The 20,099-nt window shown below is 43.5% G+C and overlaps 1 protein-coding gene across 8 annotated transcripts in view; it reads left to right on the forward strand.

Annotated features, from left to right (window-relative positions):
* Window positions 1–15,774: 15,774 nt before the first annotated feature.
* KALRN (kalirin RhoGEF kinase) overlaps window positions 15,775–20,099 on the forward strand; it is a 528,299-nt gene continuing 523,974 nt past the window's right edge. For 3 of the 8 annotated variants that reach the window (XM_056348125.1, XM_056348124.1, XM_056348123.1), the window contains exon 1: window positions 15,780–16,162. In XM_056348125.1, the coding sequence (XP_056204100.1) occupies window positions 16,090–16,162 (73 nt within the window). In that variant the 5' untranslated portion in view covers window positions 15,780–16,089. Of the gene's footprint in view, window positions 16,163–20,099 lie in introns of all 8 variants that reach the window. The other 5 variants (XR_008823368.1, XR_008823367.1, XM_056348127.1 and 2 more) reach the window with 4 other exon arrangements.

A 20,099-nucleotide genomic window follows, 5' to 3' on the forward strand; every position in this document is an offset into this window, starting at 1 on the left:
AGTGAATAAGACACTTGAAACACGCTCCCCAAAGTGCCTGACACATGCTTTATTGCACAAAAGAAAAAAATTCTGTAAAGTTACAGTCATGATTTCAGATTATTAAAGGCTGCATAGTGCAAAGATCTGATCAGTGAAGTCGGTGAGGATTTTTGTATTGATTTCAATCAGTGGTAAAATGAGAAAAGTTTTGTACAACTGGAGTCCAGAGCATGTTAAAACAAATTGGCTGAGGAGCCTTATCCTGCGTTATTAAAATTAGTAGAAAATGAAAGTTATCCATTCCTTCCTGTGAAGAAATATTTTAGAGAAAGTATAAAAACACAATTAACTTTCAAACTGCTCTCTAAATAGCAGGGAAATTTGGAGGTGTATGAATCTACTCTGTTCTGTGGATCTTGAGGATCTTTATCAAAGCCAATGTTGTCTGTGCAAATGCCAACTAAGTCCAGGGGTGATGTTCCTGCCCTCGGCCCCTCCTTTGCTGTACTCCCCTTGTTGCTGATTGCTTTGAGCCATAGCAGGGACCAAGAAAGAGGGAAGGCAATTTTAAATTGCCTCCCAGCAGGAATTTTGTGCTAAAAATCTAGCAGCTACATTCTCGTGCTCCATTACTATAATATTGCAGAAAAGACAGAAGAGGCTTTTTTCTTAAATTACGGATCTCTAGTTGCAAAGGAATAAAGCCCCTGGAGAGAGTAATTTGGTGCTGAGGCAAATTCTTTCTGTCCTCTGTTCAATAGCAATCTATTTTTAGATGGTTTGGATAAAATTATGTTCAGCCTTTTTAGTCTTTGACAGAAGATCAGAGTTTGTTTGAAGACTTTCTGTGTAAGCCTGGCATCTCAGCAATGGGTGCATTTGGTTGCTGAGCTGAGAAATAAGGCCGTTCTGGTAATGGAAGGCTGTGTGTTATTCAATAACCTGCTTTCCCATGCATGTAGAGTTCAGCCCTGCAAATCTCCTCATGAATCACCTTCTTGTTTATTTTCTACTCTCCCTGATTAATTCCCTGAATTCCTCAGTGCCAATGTTTGTAATGGGAGGCTGTTCAGAAGGCCAAAATACCTCTCACTGGGCACTTATTATTTCTGTTTTCCCTTTGCCACTAGGAAGAAAGTGTGACCAGTGGCAGAAAGATTTGCTCATGCATTTATTTTTTTAAGGTAATGGATGCAACTATCCATTTAATGCTTACCTGTGAGCACAGCTAGAATTAAAACCTACGGATACCTTGCTGATTTTTTATTATTAAAAAAAAAAAGGTATCTTCATTGGATATTCTTTCCACTGCAGTGCTAGGGAACATAATAATTTGGTTATGCCATTCTGAAAATATGATTTTTTTGGTGCTGGTTTTTTGATTGGTTGAATTATTTTTAATTACTTGGATTGTATCTCCTGTAATAAGAAAAAATGAATATTTACAGTAGAGGGAGCAATAGCACCATTACTGCTCTATTTCTCCTTGGTTATCTGTCAGTTGTGTTATAGCTTTATATAGCAGATATCTAGAAAAACAACAGTTATCTAGGTGAAATGATGTGGTCTTTTCTGTAGTAAAGTTTCCCTCATGATTCATATTAGCTATTGAGATAATACTTTATTTTATAAAAAGCAGAAAATTTTGCTTAGGGAGTTGTCTTACAATACAGCTGGATGAGCTGAACAGCAATACTGTTTCCACCTGACAGATTTCCTTTTTCAATTGCCATCTTAAAATCATGCTCTTATCAGGAATTTTAAATTATAATCAGTGTATTTGACACCCTCCTTTTGAGTCTTGCAGAATGGTTTAAAACCTTTGTGTGTGTTTGTGCTACCTGTGGTTAACAAGACCCTTCTGGTGTTGCTATGGTAATTGTGAGGTTACAGTATGCACATCCTGGATCCTCTGCACACTCAAATGGGAGTGGGAGAGGTGATGGTGGTTCAGCATCTCTTTGTTCAAGCACATGACCCTTAGGCGGGAGGTAGTCAGAAAAATCAGGAAGTGATTTCGGAAAAGGCATCTTAATACAGGATGTGTCTTAAGGATTCTATTCAGTGCAACGTGCCTTACCGGATATTTGTAATATATACATCAGCCTTCCCAGACTGGACTTTAACTGCAGGTCAAATAAAAATCAATGCCATTACTGGGCAACCCATTTTCACTAATCCTTTGGGTGGTCACTTGAGAAAGATTTTTGTATAGCACAATCTATTTCCTTACATCAAAAAGCTTCTTCAAAAGGAGGAGGAGGATGCATTTGGCACTGATGTGTTAGCTGAAGTTTTTGTGGGAGGCTGCAGTGGCTGCACACCAGTGTAGGGTGCAGGCTGGTGCTTCTCCAGATGCACAGGTCTGGACTATGCAGCTGAGAACAGAAATGTGCCTGAATGCTGGTCTGAATTGCAGCTTCTGCACCATCTTGACTTCAGTGCAATTACAGGAAGGATATTTCTGCTATATGGGTAGGGATTTCTGAACAGATTGGCTCCTGCAACATGTGGTGGCTTATTTAGGGCAGAGATGTGGCACATCATGGGAAGTAGTTCAGAATGGAGGACTAATCTTCGGTAAAAACAGCAGGGTGAGGGGTTTGGCCTGAAAAAAAAAAAAGGAATAAACAAACAAATGTGGATTTTATTTCCGTCATGAAATAGAAGAAAAAAAGAAAGCTGGAAAATCCAGAATTTTCCTGTGGGGAAATTTTGAATTTTGGGAGACTGTTTTTCCTTAAAATGTAATACTTGGATTGAAACTTCCCAGTGAGTTCTACTATTCAGGCTGCAAACTCTTCCGAACCAGGGACTGTCTGCACATACAGTCTAGATAGCACATGTCAAGGTAAAACTCTGATCAGTCTCTAGATATTACAGTAAAAATGAGATATTACAGGGGGAAAAAAAGTAGGAATAGAGCTTTTCTCTGGTGGTCACTGACAATGAATAAATATTGATCTTCAGAGTGCTGTCTTTATGAAACCACTCTTCTTACCAGAAATGCACTTTATAATCTCTTTGGAAGGTGATTAGAGGAGAGAAACAGGAGAGAAAGAAAAAAAAAAGGCTTATGGCTCAGATGATTCCTCTTGGCATTCAAGATGAACTGTCAAAACAATGTAATGTATTGTAACTGACACATTTAAAAAGCTGAATCACAAATGCATAAATGGTTCTTGTTCATGGCATGATTTAAATGGAATGACTCTGATTTTGTTTTATTTAATTTGGACAAAATGTTGCCTTTGCAGAATCATGTTGATGTCACTTCCATTGGCTTGTTAAAGGTTGTTCACCAATGATTCACAGCATCGTCCTTTCATTTCACTTTGACAACCAGCATTGCCTCCATACATGCACACTGATATTGTTTCATTCTGGTATGGTACATCATCTTGATAGAACCATGGAAACATTATTTTGTCTTTATAACGGTGTTATAATTACATCATAATGTCTTGAAGCAATTAGTATTACAATTATATGTTACAAAAAGTGTGTGTGATATGTGCATAGAAGTCTGTGCTCTAGCATTTGTTAGATTGTTCTGGAGTTTGTTTGTAGCCCTCCAAAGAGTGGTAGTTTGTAATAAATGTTTACACACTAATTAGTGTTTGGTTACATTTCAGAAAAAAAAAATAGTTCTACCTTGTCATAAGTAATTGCCTTTCTCTGTGTTAATTCAAAAAGAACTAACTTATTAAAGCTATTTTTAACCTAGAGGATGACCGCAAGGTTGACAATTTATGAACCAATTAACTCTCCACTTTTCTTTAGCACTCCTTGAGCATCTCGGAACAATATGCACTGGAATGAGGGCTCCTTGCCACTCCTATGAGGTAAATAAGTATCACTATAACCATTTTACAGAAGTATAAAAGAGAGGCACAGAACTGTGAATTGCTTGAGGTAATTTTGCAAAGCTATAGCAGAATTGTTACAAGATCCAGAGATGCCTGTGCGTGTAAAAGAATGTCTGTGCGTGCACACACAGCCACTCATATATGTGCAAATCACCCAGAGGCTTTATGAAAATATGGTAGTATTTAAAATCTTATAAATGGAAAAAAAAATAAATCCAGATATTTGTGTTCGCGTTTAGTGTGTTCCTTCTGACCAGGACCAGCCTGTTTCCCCCTTGTGAACAGTGTAACTGGAAGGCAAAGAAGGGCATGGGACTGGGAAACTGCTGGGTCATCCGGCCCTTCCATTTACTGCTGACTACTCTGTCAGCTGTCCAATTTTACTGATCAACCCCCAACTTCATTTTTTATTTAGATAATTTGTATTTCATTAAGATAATAGAGAAGAAGGTGCGAAAACGAGATTTCTAAAAACATGGATAGGAAACTGCCAATTGCAGGAAAGAGAAAGCATTGCCCTAAAGAATCAGAAACTACAAATAAGTCAAACCCTGCAGTTCTCTGTTTGAAATCTGGAAGAAGGCCAACAGTCATTTTGCTGTAGCTGTGAGTATTTCCAAAATGAATAAGGAAGTGACAGCCCTGGAGCTTGAACTGTCTTTCTGTTGACTTCTACAAAAGTTATACTGGGCTCTGAAGAAGTGTGTATCTTTGGTTGGAGGATGGACAGAAAGCAACATCTATTGGGTAGGATCAGTTGGAGGTTTCTGAAACCTTTTCATCGATCAGTTTCACAGAGGCTGTGGAAAACTTTTCCAGAGGGAGACTTTGGAGTTGACTCCTGTTAGTTGAAAGTTCACAGCAGATTCTGAGTCAGTAGCTCCTCTGCCTGATGTTAGTGTCTAAAAATGTCCACCCACACTGTTATGGACAAAACTATAGCATAGCAAGGAGGCAGCTCCACGCCTTGGCAAAATGTGGCAGATACAGTAATTTCTTTAGGGATTTTAAAAAAATATTTTTGTAGTCTTTGGCACTTCTACAGAACAGTGATGGAGTGCCTATGTCTACCAGACTTTTGGCATAATCCCAGTGTGGTGATGCTTTCCTTCCATCCTCTTTGCCTTCTCGTTTATCTCCCACTCCCCACCTGGCTTTGCAGGAGATGGCAAGAGCTTCTAGGAGGAAGGAGAACATGTCAGTGAGCAGTATCAGGCTTATGGTGCTCTTCCCAGGTGCAAGGAGGACTAAAGCAAATGCAGGCACTGCTGATGCAGTGGGGATGTTCAACTCCCTTGCACAGGAGAGTTTGGAAGCATCAGGCTCTGTTTTAAGTGTGGGCTCTTTTGTTAGCACACCATAAACCACAGAAAGTGTTATTGGGCCTGAAACAACAAACCACTGTGTCCCTGGCAAGGAGGGGAAGTCCATCTAGCTTTCCTTTTCTTTAGGGACATATGTTGGAGTATTATTCTTTTTCTAATGTTTTCATGGTTGTGTTTCTTGCACCACTTAATGTATCACAGCAAAATCCCATTCAATATTAAGAATAATCACTTTGTAGTGTAAAGAATATGCCTTTCATACATTTCATAATGATCTAGAAGATTAATTGAATAATGAGGTAGTGAAACCAAGCAAGAAAATATGGAGGACTGGGAGGATGTCCAAAAGGATTTAATACAACTGGATGTTTGGGCAATGTGATGGCAAATGAAATTCAGTGAAGATAAATACATAATAATGCATTGGGGGAAATAAATTAAGCTGCTCATGTGCACTGATGAATTCTGAATTAGCTGCAACTTGTCAAGTGTAAGAACTTGGTGTTACCATGAGTAGTGCAAGATCTAGTAACTGATGCAGAAGAAAGTAGTGGGGGAGATCCTGGAGCACATTAGTACAGGGTGGAAAGATAATTTTCTGAGCAACAGTCTTTAATGAAAACATATAGAATGGAACAAATGTTGATTTTAATTCAAGTAAGAGAAATTGCTCCTGACTAAACTTACTGAAATTCCTATAAGTTTCACAATCTAAATGATGAGTTGCGCTGATAGTAGTATTTGAACCTGGGATTTTCAGCAATAAAAACATCATATACTGATGAGCCTGAAAAGCATTTTGAAGAAATCTGGTCTTAATATTAGAGGGACTTTTGCTTTTCATTTCACTGGGCCTAGGATTTTACTCCAGTTCCACAGTTAAAGTCAATAGTAGACTTATGACACTTATGTACACTACTGACTAAAACTAAAAGCTGTTATGCCGGTGTTGCAGAGGCAAGGCATAGAAAACCTATATATTCTAATAAATTAAACAAGATAATAGCCATTGCCAAATAAATAAAAATATTTAGTAGGGAACTTTAAACTTCATTGCCAAAATAAGTTTTAATTTGGTTTCCCACACTTTAAGTGTATGTGAAACTCTTCTTTCTGTTGACTGGGGAAGAATCAGCCTAAATATGAGTGTATATAAAGGGGCAGGAAGGATGGCCTTGGCAAGAGATTAAAATAAGAGCATTGAAATGCCATTACATATAAACAAATATGAATTCATGGATTTCAAATGATGTTTGACTACGTGAATGATAATAATGACTGCAGTGTTTGCTTTTGTTGCCTAGGAAAGCTGTATATGTTTACAATATTGACATTTGAATCTAAAATTCATTTGTCATGTTGTGCTGCTCCATTTTTTAGCTGATGAAGAGATTTTTCTCTGAGATAAAAGCTTTTCCTGGCATAACTTGCCATCGGATATTGTTTAGCACTTGCAGAACATCAGATTTGGAGCAGGGGTGGCTGGGGTTTGGGTGTTGCTTCTGTGAGCAAATGGGGACAAATGTGGCTGTGGCACAGACTGTGCGTGCAGTGTCGTCTGAAGGGAGTAAACAGAAGCTGGAAGCGGAATGTGTGTCTTTTGGGCACCAAAATATCCTTCTATAGCTCTATACCACCCACCCTAAATGGGAATGTGGAATTCACCTCTGTGCAAAGGGTCTGTCAAGGCTTCTCATAGGAGTAAAATTTACCCTGAAGTATTGTGTCATTCACCTGTAGATTTAAGAATATTTCATGGAACCATAATGAATTCAGCCTTTCTTGAAAGTGAGAATACCCTTGCAGATAGGTTAATTATTATTTAGAGTGGTCATTGTTCTGTGGTATGTCACAGTTCACAGCACAAAGAAACCTTGCATTCGAATCTGAGAATCCTTACTCCCAATATTTGTTTCTACCTAATATATATTTGTTGTTGTGGCTTTGGCACTGGAGTAAGAGTATTTTTTCTTTGACTACATACCAGACTGAATATCGCTGAGCATGTACTGCATGTATGCAGGTTCAGAGTATTTTCAGTAGCCGTAACTGCTCGAGCGGCACAGGCAGTCTGTATTTGTTTCACTTTCAGGGCACTTGGCTTGTCTTTAGCTACCAACCATTTAAAACAAAAGTATCTGAAACAAAATTATTTTCACTTAGAGAGACAAAATGTCAGATTTTGAAAGAAAAAATTTCTGTATTCTTTCTCAATATTTCTAGCAGAATTGTTTCAGTCAGTTTTACCAAAGTTGTGTGTTACAGCAAATTTGTCAGAAGTTAAAAACTGATACTAGCAAAACTCTACCTTGCACTGAAACAAGAAAGGTTGCCCAGCCTTCTCTTTCTGGGTATTTGTTTGTTACCCTGCTGCTCCCTGCTGCTGCCCCAGACAGCTCTACTTAAGAAATAGAGTCCTGATGAAATGAGTTCTGCTTTCTCTAATCACTGACAAGATGGTGTATGAAGGCCTTTGTAGACTTCTGTCTGTGTTACACACCAGGTCTGATGGTAAAATCCCTCTTCTACTAGAACGAAAGAGGCCTAGTCCAAAGTTGCTGCATCTTGGTAGCCAGATGGCCTGTGGCCTATAGCTCGGACTTCTTGCAGCTCTGGCGCATGAGCTGTCTATGAAATAAAGTGTGCTAACATAGCATAGCATAGCATGGGTTTGTCTCTTCCAGATGTTCACCAGAGTACAGGGAAGAGCTGACATGACAGTCAAAGAAAGGAAGATGGTTGGTACTTGTGTACAGTTTCTAGATTCATTATATCAGTCATAACGATACAGAGAGCTTCCTTTTAGCAGATATCAGCATTTCTAAACAGATCCAGATGACCACTGAAGGTTTACCCTTTGAAGGAAGGAGTACTTCAGCTCCAGCAGCTGTGAGGCATTATGTTTTCAAAGATATTCAGAATCATGTGTGGTCCTTAAGAATTTATAGCACAGCTTCCCTGGAGGGCAATTTTGATACCAGCCTTTATCAGACTGACAGGCGGGCCTATAGATATACCTACCCTGAAGGCAGCTCTTCTACTGCAGAAAGTATGTCAACCTTACCTGCTGTCATATAAATGACCTCCCTCTCAGAGCAAGTGTCACAGTCGCTAGGAACAATATTGCTTTGCAAATTGTACCTTCAGATACTGTCTTGCCCCTTCTGCAGAACAGTATCATCTGTGACTTCCCATCTGGTTCCTAATTTTATCTCCTTCTAAGCTCTCAGCTCACCAGATCTGCACTTCTGCATGAATATTGGTTCCATCAGCACTGGAACTAAAAATACAAATATCAAAATGGAAATTTGTACTGAAAACCCAAATTATACAGAGGCATTTGGGCCTCTTTGTGGTACTGAAGTTCTTCCTTGAATGTTCTGCCAGAGAAGCATCTCTTGTAGGGTGAAAAATATATCTGTAGTTATTGGAACTGGCACAAACCTCATCAAGAATCTCCAATATACCATATGCACATTGTCATCCCTGTCTGACTGTCTAGGTCTCCTGGTGAACTATGGGAATCTGTCTCTCTGACCTTCTAACACATGGAAAGTGTAAGATACCTCGAGCAAGATGTGGTGGCAGTAGAGAACTACTTTTAAAGCTGAGAGCTAAACTGGGCTTTGAGCTTTGCGAGGTCTGAAGTGCCAGGTCTGTAATCATTGTGGAGTGGTGTGGAAGGCTGGCCCTCAGCCAGGGAGCCTGGGAAGCACAAGGATGTGGCTGGTTGGACACATCTTCCTCCTTGCCTAGTTACTAGTCTTTGGTTGCAGTCACACGTGCTTATCTTGTACTCCCAGCGTCCCAGCACCTTCCCTACTTCACATTTGCCTGTAGCAAGTCATACTGGCAGGGAGCTGGAGCTACTGTCCATCCTTGTGAACCTCCACTTATAGGCAGCAGAGAAAGAAGACCTGCTATTAGGTGGAAAAGAAAAAGCCAAAGGAACAATAAATGAAGAACATCTGGAAACTCTCCAGCCACAGCTGTAAACCAGGCTGAAAAGATATCTGGGGAAGGTGGAAGATCTGCTCAGCAAGGCTTTTAAAGCTCTCTGGAGAGAAGTAGTTACGGGAAAGCTGGGAGACACTGAACAACCGACCTCTGCTCCTGGTGTCAGGAAGAGTTATGACTGCCCCTGAGATCTAGTGGAAAGAATGGCTGTGCGTGCTTTCCAGGAGCATGGGTAAAAAGTCAAAGTCACTGAATGACTCTGGTGCATCAGATTTGGCCTCAATACCTCACTGATTGCATCCTTCAGCAACACTGATTATGTTTTCAGAAAAAACAAAATCCAAACTGCCACAAAAAAAAGCAGCTGAGGGGCATCTTATAACAGTTCCTCATGTGAGGCTCTGCAGATATGCTTCTCCAAATTTGTAACATGAACAATATTGTGATGTTCACTTAAAATCAAAACGAAATGTATTTGATGAACCTTATTCATTTGAGTAATTGAGAAAAAGACATTCCAGTTACTGGGTGGAGTCTGATGTGAGCATTACAATGTACATTTTCAGTGTTACAGATATTGTAAAGCACTAAGTAGGATAAAAGAGCTGCTACATAGAGGGTCTGTAAAGATTGCTGGCAGGATTTATGAGGACTGTATAGTGTAGTTTGTCGTAAGGAGGTCTAGGGGATTTTAGAAGGTTGTCAAAGATGACACCATCTGATTCAATAAGAATGCATGAATCATTCAATGACCTAAGGATACTTTTAATGTGTTAGCTGATTAATTTTAGGTTTACTAGGGCTTCTTAGGAAAATCCAAAGCCTAAATACTTTAAAAAATGCAGAGATCCAATCATTTAGTTTTCTAACTTTTTATTAAAAAAAATAAAGTCAGCTCACATTGGTTTTAGTTTTGCATACAACACTACTACTTTTCTTTTGTCCCAGGAAGAAACTTCTTTCTCACACTAATTTATACTGGTGAAATGGAAAAGAGGTTAGTATTTATGTCCAACCATGTGTGAAATTAGTATCCTACAAGTGCACTGAAATGAATGCTTGTGGTAATAAAGTAGTAGTCACTGTTTAATTTTAGTGCATGCTTCACCTTAAAATTGGTTTTCTGAATAGCTACTATGTACATTTACATTCTTCCCAAAACACTTAAATATTTAATACTTCCTTTTTCTGATCTAGTTCTGTAACTCTTTCTGCACTGGGCAGAACTTGCCTGGGAGGTTGCATGGAGTTTAGGAGCTCTTGCTAACTAAGTGCTGCTCAGTATTGCTAAGAACCTGGCAAACTTGCAGAATCAGGATTAAAAGTTTGCAGGAAACTTAGTTAGAATAAAATGTTCTAGCTTAACAGTGCTTAGGACTGATGTTCTTTATGTATATGAAGGTACAGTGTTGACTTGGCCAGCACAAGCCTCTCTTTTCTACCCTGCTGTATCACAAGGAGCCTGGCTGAGGGATATCACCTTTATGATCACATTCCTTCCCCCCACCCCCCACCCCCCGGCTTTGGTAACAGAATCTGTGATCTATTAGCACTAGCAATTTATTTAATAGATGTATCCAAATAGTTACTGGGGAGAAAAGGATTTTCAGTCACATTTGACTCTTTCCAGATTCATATCTCTAAACTTGGAGGAAGACCTGTATCTTCTTCTTGCATGTATCGGCTGTTTGCATTTTAAGCTTCTGTGTCCAGAGTGGCAAATGCAGTTCAGTGTCTCATGGAAGAGGCATTTTTGGCTGTCTGCTTATGCTGGCAAACCTCTGCATTGCCACAGTGATAAGACTACTGTATATTTTGTAAGTTGTCTTGCTAATTGTTATCACTTTCTTCTGGATGGGGTGGCGTTTCTGGAGAGGAGTGATTATTGCTCAGCTTTCTGTCCAAGTCTGGGGAAATCAGAACTAATGTCAACTCCGGAAGCAGGAGACTAGATGGCAGCTGAGTAGACATTCCCACTTCAGCTTTGATCCAGATGGGGAGGATAACAATAGCAGGGATGATGCTGGGGCAAGGGCTTTGGCATGCGATTAGACCTTGTTCTATGTCTGCCCCGTACAGCTGTTCCACATCTGAGTGAAGGGTAGAGCTAACCTATGTCTGCGAATGTAGATGTGAGTGCTGCAAAGCCGACCTTGATGTGTATGTGCTGCCTACAGAGTGCAGAAATAATCTTGGGCATATATGCGGGCATTTGAGTCTAAGTATATGAAACATGCCTTCTGCCTCCTCCATCCTGCCCTAGAGGCTTCTCTGCATGTCATATTTCCGGGGACTTGCAGATTTTCCCTCACAGCATTCCTGATAGTCTAGAATATGGATGGAAACTTTCACCCCCTGTGCCTGGTCCCATTTAAAAGCATGGTAGTCTCAGCTCTAATACCTAGACATAGGTCTGAACAAGTCTTTGGGTGTGAGAAGTTCTTCTCACATACCCCAGAATGTAGCTGCAAATAAGGTATTAACCAGGCAGCCTTAGGTGCTTTTAAGACTTACATTTTCCTGCTCTGCGATTGAGGTTTTCTCTTTGATCCTATCTATTAACACTCTGTATTTAGATGTTGCTGTCACAACGAAGGGGAGGGACTTTCTGCACAAATAACGGTCTCTGCAGCACCTTGCAGACTGCAGCTCGTCTGATGAGCCTGGCAGGATGTTTTCTCTCCCTGCCCCTTTCTGAATGAGAACCCTTGGCGCATGTACTGTGTTTTGCAGCCTTGACTCCTGATTCTTTGTGCGTGACACCCAGATTGCATGTGCTTTCTCAGAGTGCTGTACTGTTTCCAGCAGCGTGACTGTCCTAGAGCCTTCAAATACATTCCTCTTGTCTTGGGTCGATGAATTTTACTGATTTCTTGTTGAAATTCTTCTCCCTCCTCCCATCCTATAGTTTGCAAGCTCCTGAGATTTAGCTAAAAAAACATTTCATCTCAGATGCTACCTATTGCCATCCCATTGGAAAACTTGACTGTAGCAAAGGCCTTAAACTGAAAGACTGCATGACAGTTTCTGATCTTTGAGCAGTTTTAGGGGCTGTCACGAAGAAAAGCATTCATACCTAACTAAGTTGTTCGGTGTGGATTGAGGTATTTGTCAAGTAGAGCCATGCAAAAGATTAAAGCAGTATCTGTCAGTGAAACTAGTGTATTTTGGCTTATGTAATTCTACAGGGTTTTGGGTTTTTTCGTATTTTGTTTTTCAAGGAAACTGTAGGTGCCTTCAGCATTATATCTGGAAAGTGAATTATACATTGCAGAAAGTATTTAATTCTATATTTAACAGCTCTTCTTTGAACAACAAAAACTGTAAACTTGTTGCCGGGTCTTGAACTGAAGTCATGGTGGTTCCTAGTTGTTAATGATATTTTACAGTGACAGCCCTGTTCTGCTCGCAATGTTAATAAACATAGTAGCTAGCTTAACGTCTGGGGTTGCACTAAAATTTACTGATACCTGAATGTGGTTCTCCCCGTCATGCATTGCCGTGGTGTGTGCATATGAGAGGTGTGTGCAAAATGTGACAGCAGGACTGTTGCTTCAGTGGTAATGCCATGAAAGCAGTGAATATACTGTGCAGGACTTCGCTGGCCAGTGGAGCTGCAAGCAGAGAAGAACAAACTTGCTGTTCCTTGCACAGCAGAGACAGGCAACAAAAATGCATGGCTTAGTCTTAACATACTTTAATGAAACTGGATTAAAAAAAATCATCTGAACACCTTTACTCTTTAAAAAGTAGAAGTTCCCATTTGTTTCAGAGTATGAGAGATCTGGGACCCTTCTTGTTATAATGAAGTTCTGTGATATAGTTATTTGTTTTCAGAAGATACTAGTATCTTATATGGTCAAATCTAAGTGCCTTAACTTGTTTAATCATTAACCAGGAGCCTGTGTAGGTATCAGGATGGTAGGTCAGCTAAACAAACTGCTCTCCCTCCCCCAGCAGTTTCTAATGCATTTGATTGCAGGTTATACAGACACAGATGTTTTCTGTAGCCTATATAATTTCTACAGCTGATGCCGTAGGCCACGCCTGCAGGGTTCTTAGGCAAGGAGAATATAAATTTCTCTGTCATTGACAATGTTAATTCCCTTTGGATGATCTGAAACCTTCTCTGCTTATAGGTAACTCCTGTAGCTTCTAAGAATGCTCCTGAAGGAGGAATGCTTTGACTCTAAAAATCACCAGATTGTACTAAATCCTGGGTGGATTCAAAGTGCTTTACAAGGAAGCCACGTTCTTCCTAGCTACCAAGGCTTTAGTGCACACTCACAAATCAACCTGTATGTAAGAGTCCGGGGGAGAATGAGGGTTAAGGAGGGAATCTGAGTTGTGGGAAGAGAATATTCAGAGATGAGATCTTAAGATGGGATTTGAAATAATGTAGCTGGCTTATGTCTGGCGGTTGGAAGGCTTTTCTGCATCCTGGTGTGATGTGGAAGGGGTGAATGGTCACTGAAGAAGGTCTGGTGCTTGTACTGTGGTAATGCCCTATTGCTGGTGTTACTAATACGGAGGTGGTCCTGGCATCCTGGTTGTTCTAAGGAGATGAGCTTAGAGGCAGCACAAATGTCCGCAATGAGCTTTGCGAGCCTGGACATAGCTTTTGTGTTGATGTTTTCTGAAGATAGTTGTGAAACGACCCTTTTTATCCATAAACATAAAAAGGTAAATGTCTTCAATTAAAAGCAGCTGGTGTTAGGCTTGGGAAATGGGCAGTAGATCAGAGATCAGAAGGGCTGGAATAAGGCAACCAGGGGGAAACTAAATGCTAGATAGATCTGTATAGGATATTTCCTTCTATTTCTGCTGTCCCCGGGCATGACATATGATTTGCTTCTCAATTCTCTTTCAATTCCAGTAGTAAACAGTAAGGTCAGAGACTATGTGACTGGGATCTCTGTGCTCATCCTGCCAGGTCAATGCCATTTTGACAGCTAAGTTTCTGCAGGGAAATTTTCAGCCTTTTTATCAAGTGCAATATATCTAGTCAGTGAGCATCCATCCAAACCCATTCTTCCTCTACACTCTATTGAGAAGAGATCAGATGGAGCAAACCCGTGGTCCTCTGCTTAAAATACTCTGAGCTGAAACAGGAAAGGTTCTGCCAGCCTCAGCTGCTAACATACCTGACAGACTGAGGTCTGATCCAGAGACTACTACTTACAACCAGTTGGTCTGAGACTTCTGTTTTGGAGTATTTTTTTCTTAAGCTGCACTAGACTGATACTTAGCTCTTTTGAAGTGCTCCAGCGAGTCCCCCTCGTGGTGACCAGGTTCCCAGAGATGTTTTGTCCTTATCTTCTACAGCTGACTTCCTCCCTGTGCATCTATAGAGTCCCTTAAACATCAGAGTTTTTCAGTGGCAAAGGAGTGGTGTTTGGGCACTACCCCTGCAGGATAATGACACTGAGGGCACGAGGACTTGCCGGCTAAAATACTTGTGTTCTTGAGGGTGGGAGATGCAATTTTGCACCAAGGATGGGTTATCCAAGGGTAGTGCAGCCAGAGGGGTGATTGCTCCAACAGTTGCTTTTTCTTTCCAATGGTAGAGGTAGCGAGGACGAACAACTGTGAGTTGTGAGAGTAACTCCTGTTTTACAATGGTCTTTTTAATAGGGGGAACAGCAAATTTCTCCTTAAGCAGGCTGCTAGTTCTAGAGCTGTTACCTGACTGTAGAAGAATGAGGAGCTGGTGAGACTTCAACAGGTGAACAGGAGAAGAAAGAAAAGCGCCCAAATGGCAAACATCTGTCTTTCTGTCTGTGCTTGAAATCTTGATAGCTGGTCTCAGGGAATAATACCCAGCTCAGCTGCTAACAAACAAGTGTTCCTCACAGTGCTCCTTTAGAGACAACAATTGTCATCCCAAATCACAAATATTGGAGCTATGGCAGAGAAATCAAAATTATTTAGCTAGCTGAATCAGTGTCTGAGTGGGGACCAGGGTCTTGGCTTTTCAAACTCTTTTTTTTTTTTTTTGCTCTCTCATTACCTGGGACTGTGAAGGATAACATACGAAGGCATACCTGCAGCAACGTGCAGTTTCATTGATCGTTTCCAAAGCAATTGTACCCCACAGCCCAGGAACAAAAAAAACCCCAAACCCCCGCAAAAAAAACCCCAACCCGCCGCCAAACTCCAAAACAAAGAAAAAATTTGTTTGTTTGTTTGTTTTTTGTTTTGCCGTGTAAATCACACCGGCGTTCACTTTCGCGCGCCGAGTACCTGCCCAGCTGACAGCCGAGCGCTGCGCCGTGCCCCCGCGGTTATTCATCGGGGGAGACATGGCAGCGGCGCAGGCCGGCGATGCTCAGCCGTGCGGCTGCGGAGCGCCGGGGGATAGGGAATAAAGAAACCCACCCCCCGCTGGGGCGCCCGGGCCCGCACCTGTGCCCGGCCCGCTCCGCCGGCGGCCGCTGCATCCCCGCCCCGGGCGCGCTGCTGCGCGGAGCGGCCGCGCCCCGCGGAGGGGCTGCCCCGGCGGTGGGGGGCGCCTCAGCCTCCCCGGCCCGCGGCCCGGCCTGGCTCAGGAAGTGCCGGTAGGGAAGCGGCGGGGGCGGCCGCCGGGGGCCGGGCTGGGCTGTCAGCGCGGCGAGGGGCAGCGGCGGCGCGGGGGAGCGGAGCAGGTCGGAACAATAGCGGGTGGAGGGGAGGGGGCCGGCGGCGAGGCTCGGCACCGGCACCCGCACCCCGCCCCGGGCCGCGCCGCCCAGCGCAGCCCGGGGGCAGCGCAGCCCAGCCCCGGGGCAGCCGCCCCGCAGGCACCGCGGAAGGGATGATCCGGGCGGCGCTCGGCTGGGCTCGCTGCTAAACGCGCCTCCATCCCTCCCTCCCTCCTCTTCTCCCTCCCTCTCTCCCTCCCTCTCTCTCGGCTCTCCTCCTCCCTAACTCACTGGATATTACCAGCCGCCGGGCTCGCCGCCGCCTCTCCCCCAGCCATGAATCCTGCCGAAGGGGCGGCGGAGGAAGGCGCTGTCCCCGACTCCGAGGTGGATGCTTTCTTCCGAACAGGTAGGGGAGCCGCGGCGAACGGGCCGGGGCAGCGCCGGGCCTTGCCTCCGCCGCGGGATGCGGGGCTGGCGGCGGCGGCGCGGGCACCGCCGGCAGCGGAGCCGCGGGGAGGGGAGAGGAGGGAATGGAGGGGGTCCCCGTCTGCCTCCTCGCATTGTCCGCCGCAGCCCCTCGGCTCGTCCGTTCCCCTGTCCCCGCTCCCGCCCCCGGGAGGAGGATGCTACTGCGGGGCTGCGCTCCCGCCGCCGGCCGCCTCGGGAGGGGACCGGCCGGGCCCCCGCCCCGAGCAGGCACAAAAGCCCCGCGGTGATGCTCGGGGAGAGCCGCCGCCTTGTCGCCGCCGCGGGAGGCTGCGCCTGCTGGGCCCCGCCGCCCCCCGCCCCGGGCAGCGGCGGCGGCCGCCCGGGTACCCGCCGGTGTTCGGACGCAGCCGGCTGCCTGCCCTGCCGCCCCGGTCCGCCCGGGCGAAGCGCCGGCGCCCCCCGTGCCGCCCGCGGGTGGGCAGCGAGGCAGAGGCGGCCCGGGCACAGCTCGCCCGCGGCCCCGCTGCCGGCCCGGGGTGCTGAGCTCGCGGGGACGGGCTGGCGAAGTATCTTAGGGCAGGGCGAGAGCCGTGTGGGTCGGTCTCCCGTTTCAGGGGATGCTGGAGTTGAAGTGTAGCTGGGCTACAGCAGAGCGTGGTGTGGGGCCTTCGCTAATGATGCGGTGGCTAATTAAATTCTCTGGGCATTGGGTACGTGCTGGGGGTCCCTGCTGCACCACCCGTTTGTGAAGTGGTGTTTGTGTGGGAGCCCACTGCTCTGAAGCAGGGCTTTGCACAGGGTCAGCATCTCAACAGAAACAACTTGTGGTCTGCCTTCCCTGCCCACCCCCCCCACCCCCCGACAAAATCTGCAGTATTATAGGCTTCTTCACAGATTTTTAATTAAAAATTGTAAAGGATTTAATACTTGTTTCATAAGGGGATTGACCCTTAGAGTCTAGGACTGAAACTTACTGTCATGGCTGTTTGTCAAGACTTTCCTTTTCAGCTGTTTTCCTCCTTCTACCTGCTCATTAGCTACACACAGTGCTTTGAGCTCCAGTTACAAAAAAAAAATAATAATGTAATCACCAAAACTTTAAAATCCTGAAGGCTTGCAGCAGCTCCCTGCTATGATAGACTGTACCCCATTTGTGTGAAAACTCTTTGATCTAGAGGATAACTATAATAAGGTCTGGCTGTGCGTATCTTGTGATCCACAAGCCATTAAGCCATAGGATATTTGCCTGTTGATCGCCTACCTGGTTACAAGCTCATTTCTGAAGTCTCAACAATGACAGATTTGTTTATAAAAAGAAAAATAACCCACCAATTTTTCTTCTGAAAGGAACCTGTTAATTAAGTTTTCCCCCACCTTTTCTTTCTCCCTTCTTTCACCCAAAGCTGAATCATTTCTCTGTGACACTGCCTTCTCAACATAAGCACGTTAGCAGAATTGAATTTGGAGAGAATCAAATCTGTCTATCTTACATGAAAAAAAGTATTCCTAAGTGAGGAAAAAGTACAGGAAGTCATGTGGCTAGCCATTTCTCCCAATCTGCTTCCACCTGAACGTTCACCTGTAGATCCATGAATATGCTTGTCACCTGCCTTATACATTTAACCTGGAGATTTCAGAAAGTCTCCTAACACTTTGGCTTGCTGAGGGGAGAAAATCACAGGAACCTGGACTTGGAAAGGTGCCTAGGCCACATCCTTGTGCTGAACCATACATGCATAGGCCGTCCCTGGTGGTTGTTTCACCTACCTTAAGCTTTGTGGAAGGAGGTGGCAAAATTCTTGTTTCTGTGCTGTTATGTAGCATCTTGTGTCCAAAAAGATGACATGAAAAAACCCTATTCATTTTGGTTGTCAGCTGTTACAACAGCCACACAACATCACTGGGAAGTAGGGGGGGGAAAAAGCATGAGAGCAGACAAGACTCGTGAAATTGCACTGTGTGCTGTTTCCTGCATTGTTTGTGCCACCGTTCACTTCTGGGGTTTGTGCGCTGCTCTTGTGCCTGTCTGAAGTTAGTTTTAATGGATGGCAGAGAGAACAGCTGATGTGGGGCTGAGGAGAACAGCTGTAGACAGGACACAACTGACTCTCCCACTTGTCTTCTTGGCTGTCAATAGCAATTGTGCCCGAGTAAGGACTGTGAGATAGGGTCTGCTCTGTAGTAGCTGCAGAGACCTGCATTGACTTAGCATCCTTCTTCCGTTGATACCAGCGCTTTTTTTTTTTTTTTTTATTCCTTCTGTCCTGATTTATATGCTGAATCTCTAAAGCATAACTGTTGTGGTTTACATACCCTTGAACATTCACATCAAATAAAAAATGAACCTATGTGGTTTAAAGATTAGCTGCTCTAATAGCACAAGCATACACTGAGCTGTCTAAACTCTTCCCAAATTCATAGCCACTACATGAAAAAGCATGAACTCGTTATTCTCAGTGAAAAAAATGGAATTCAAACAACTACTGTCTCACTTGGAGGCTTTTAGCAACTGGCTGGGATTCGCGCTGAGCTGGGAGGATCGATAGGCTGCTCCCTGGTACCAGCAGAGGAGGCTGATGCAGAGAACAGAGCGGCTCCCCCAGCAGCACCCCAAACACTTGGAGGTAGCAGTCCCTTATCAGCTATGGCAACTGAGATAGCAGCTCTCTGAGCTGTACCTGGAAAGTAAAACTGGAAGAATTAACAAGAGGTAATAAAGGAAGGTTTGTTCTGATGCTTACACTGATGAGAACTAGGAAGGACTTTTTAAGAAAAAGCGTGGATTTAACACCTGTGTGGTTGATGCTGGCAGTCAGCTAAACCTCTCAGGAGGCAGGCAGGGTAGGGACTATTCTAATTTTCACCATCAGATACACGCACAGAGTAATTCAGTCTCCTTTTAGAGAATCACTCCCATGTAACTGGCATAAAAATTAACAGGCAGAGGGACTTTAAGGGCAGAAATGACTACTACAGTCTGCAGCTCTGATTTCTGGGATAATGCTGGCTGCTGAATTGAGGCAATAATTTCTGTGCAACATCTATCCCTTCTGTTTGAGCTTATGTTTGAATAAGAAACCAAATCTATGCCTAGGTATGTCTTGGTAAGTTTCATGTCTATTTTGTGGACAAATAAAATATGAGCAAGTTCTCTGGAACTCTGGGTAGTCTATATTAAATGTATACTAAGACTTTTATATTGCGTGGAACTGACTCCAAATACTGCTTGTTTCAAACATAAAGTAAGTCACCTTGTAAAGCATACAAATGACAGATACCCCTTGGATACAGACACAGAAGGGAAGCTTTACTTTTGTGCCGAAGCTGCAGGAATTTCTGCAGTATGTTTTGGAAGCAGGGGTGAAACATGTAAGGAAAACCTTTACCAAAATTTTAAATATTTACAGAGGTCAGTGGCAGAACAATTTAGCAAACTACCAATTACTGGAAAAGGTAATCATCGATATTTCTTATCCGCTAGCAGGTACAGTTTTATTTTCTGATTTATTTTTATGGCACTTAAGTATAACATTGATTATGTCTGATATGAAGATGCTGACTTTGTTATCGATACTTCCTGTGAGTGAGTTGAAAATTGATATTGTTCCATCTCCTTTGACTGCAATGAATTATTCTGTTTGCTTTCTGCTTTCCACCAGGCAGCTATACTTCCAGTTTTGTTCATTTGTGCACAAGTGACTGGCAGCTCCGCTACTTAATAACTTTAAAATGATTGGCAGTGGCCAGGCTGTTTGATCAATAGACGTGCTTGAAATGATGTCTGCAGAGAAGTGCTCCTTGAGGTTGATGGAATCAAGTGTTTCCTCATAGAGCAGATAAATTGATTCAGTCGAGTTGTCACTGGGGGTGAGGTGTTCGTGTGATGCCTGGCTTCCTCACCTTGAGACTTTGTA

This window comes from Falco biarmicus, chromosome 8, assembly GCF_023638135.1.
Source record: "Falco biarmicus isolate bFalBia1 chromosome 8, bFalBia1.pri, whole genome shotgun sequence".
NCBI lineage: Eukaryota > Metazoa > Chordata > Aves > Falconiformes > Falconidae > Falco > Falco biarmicus.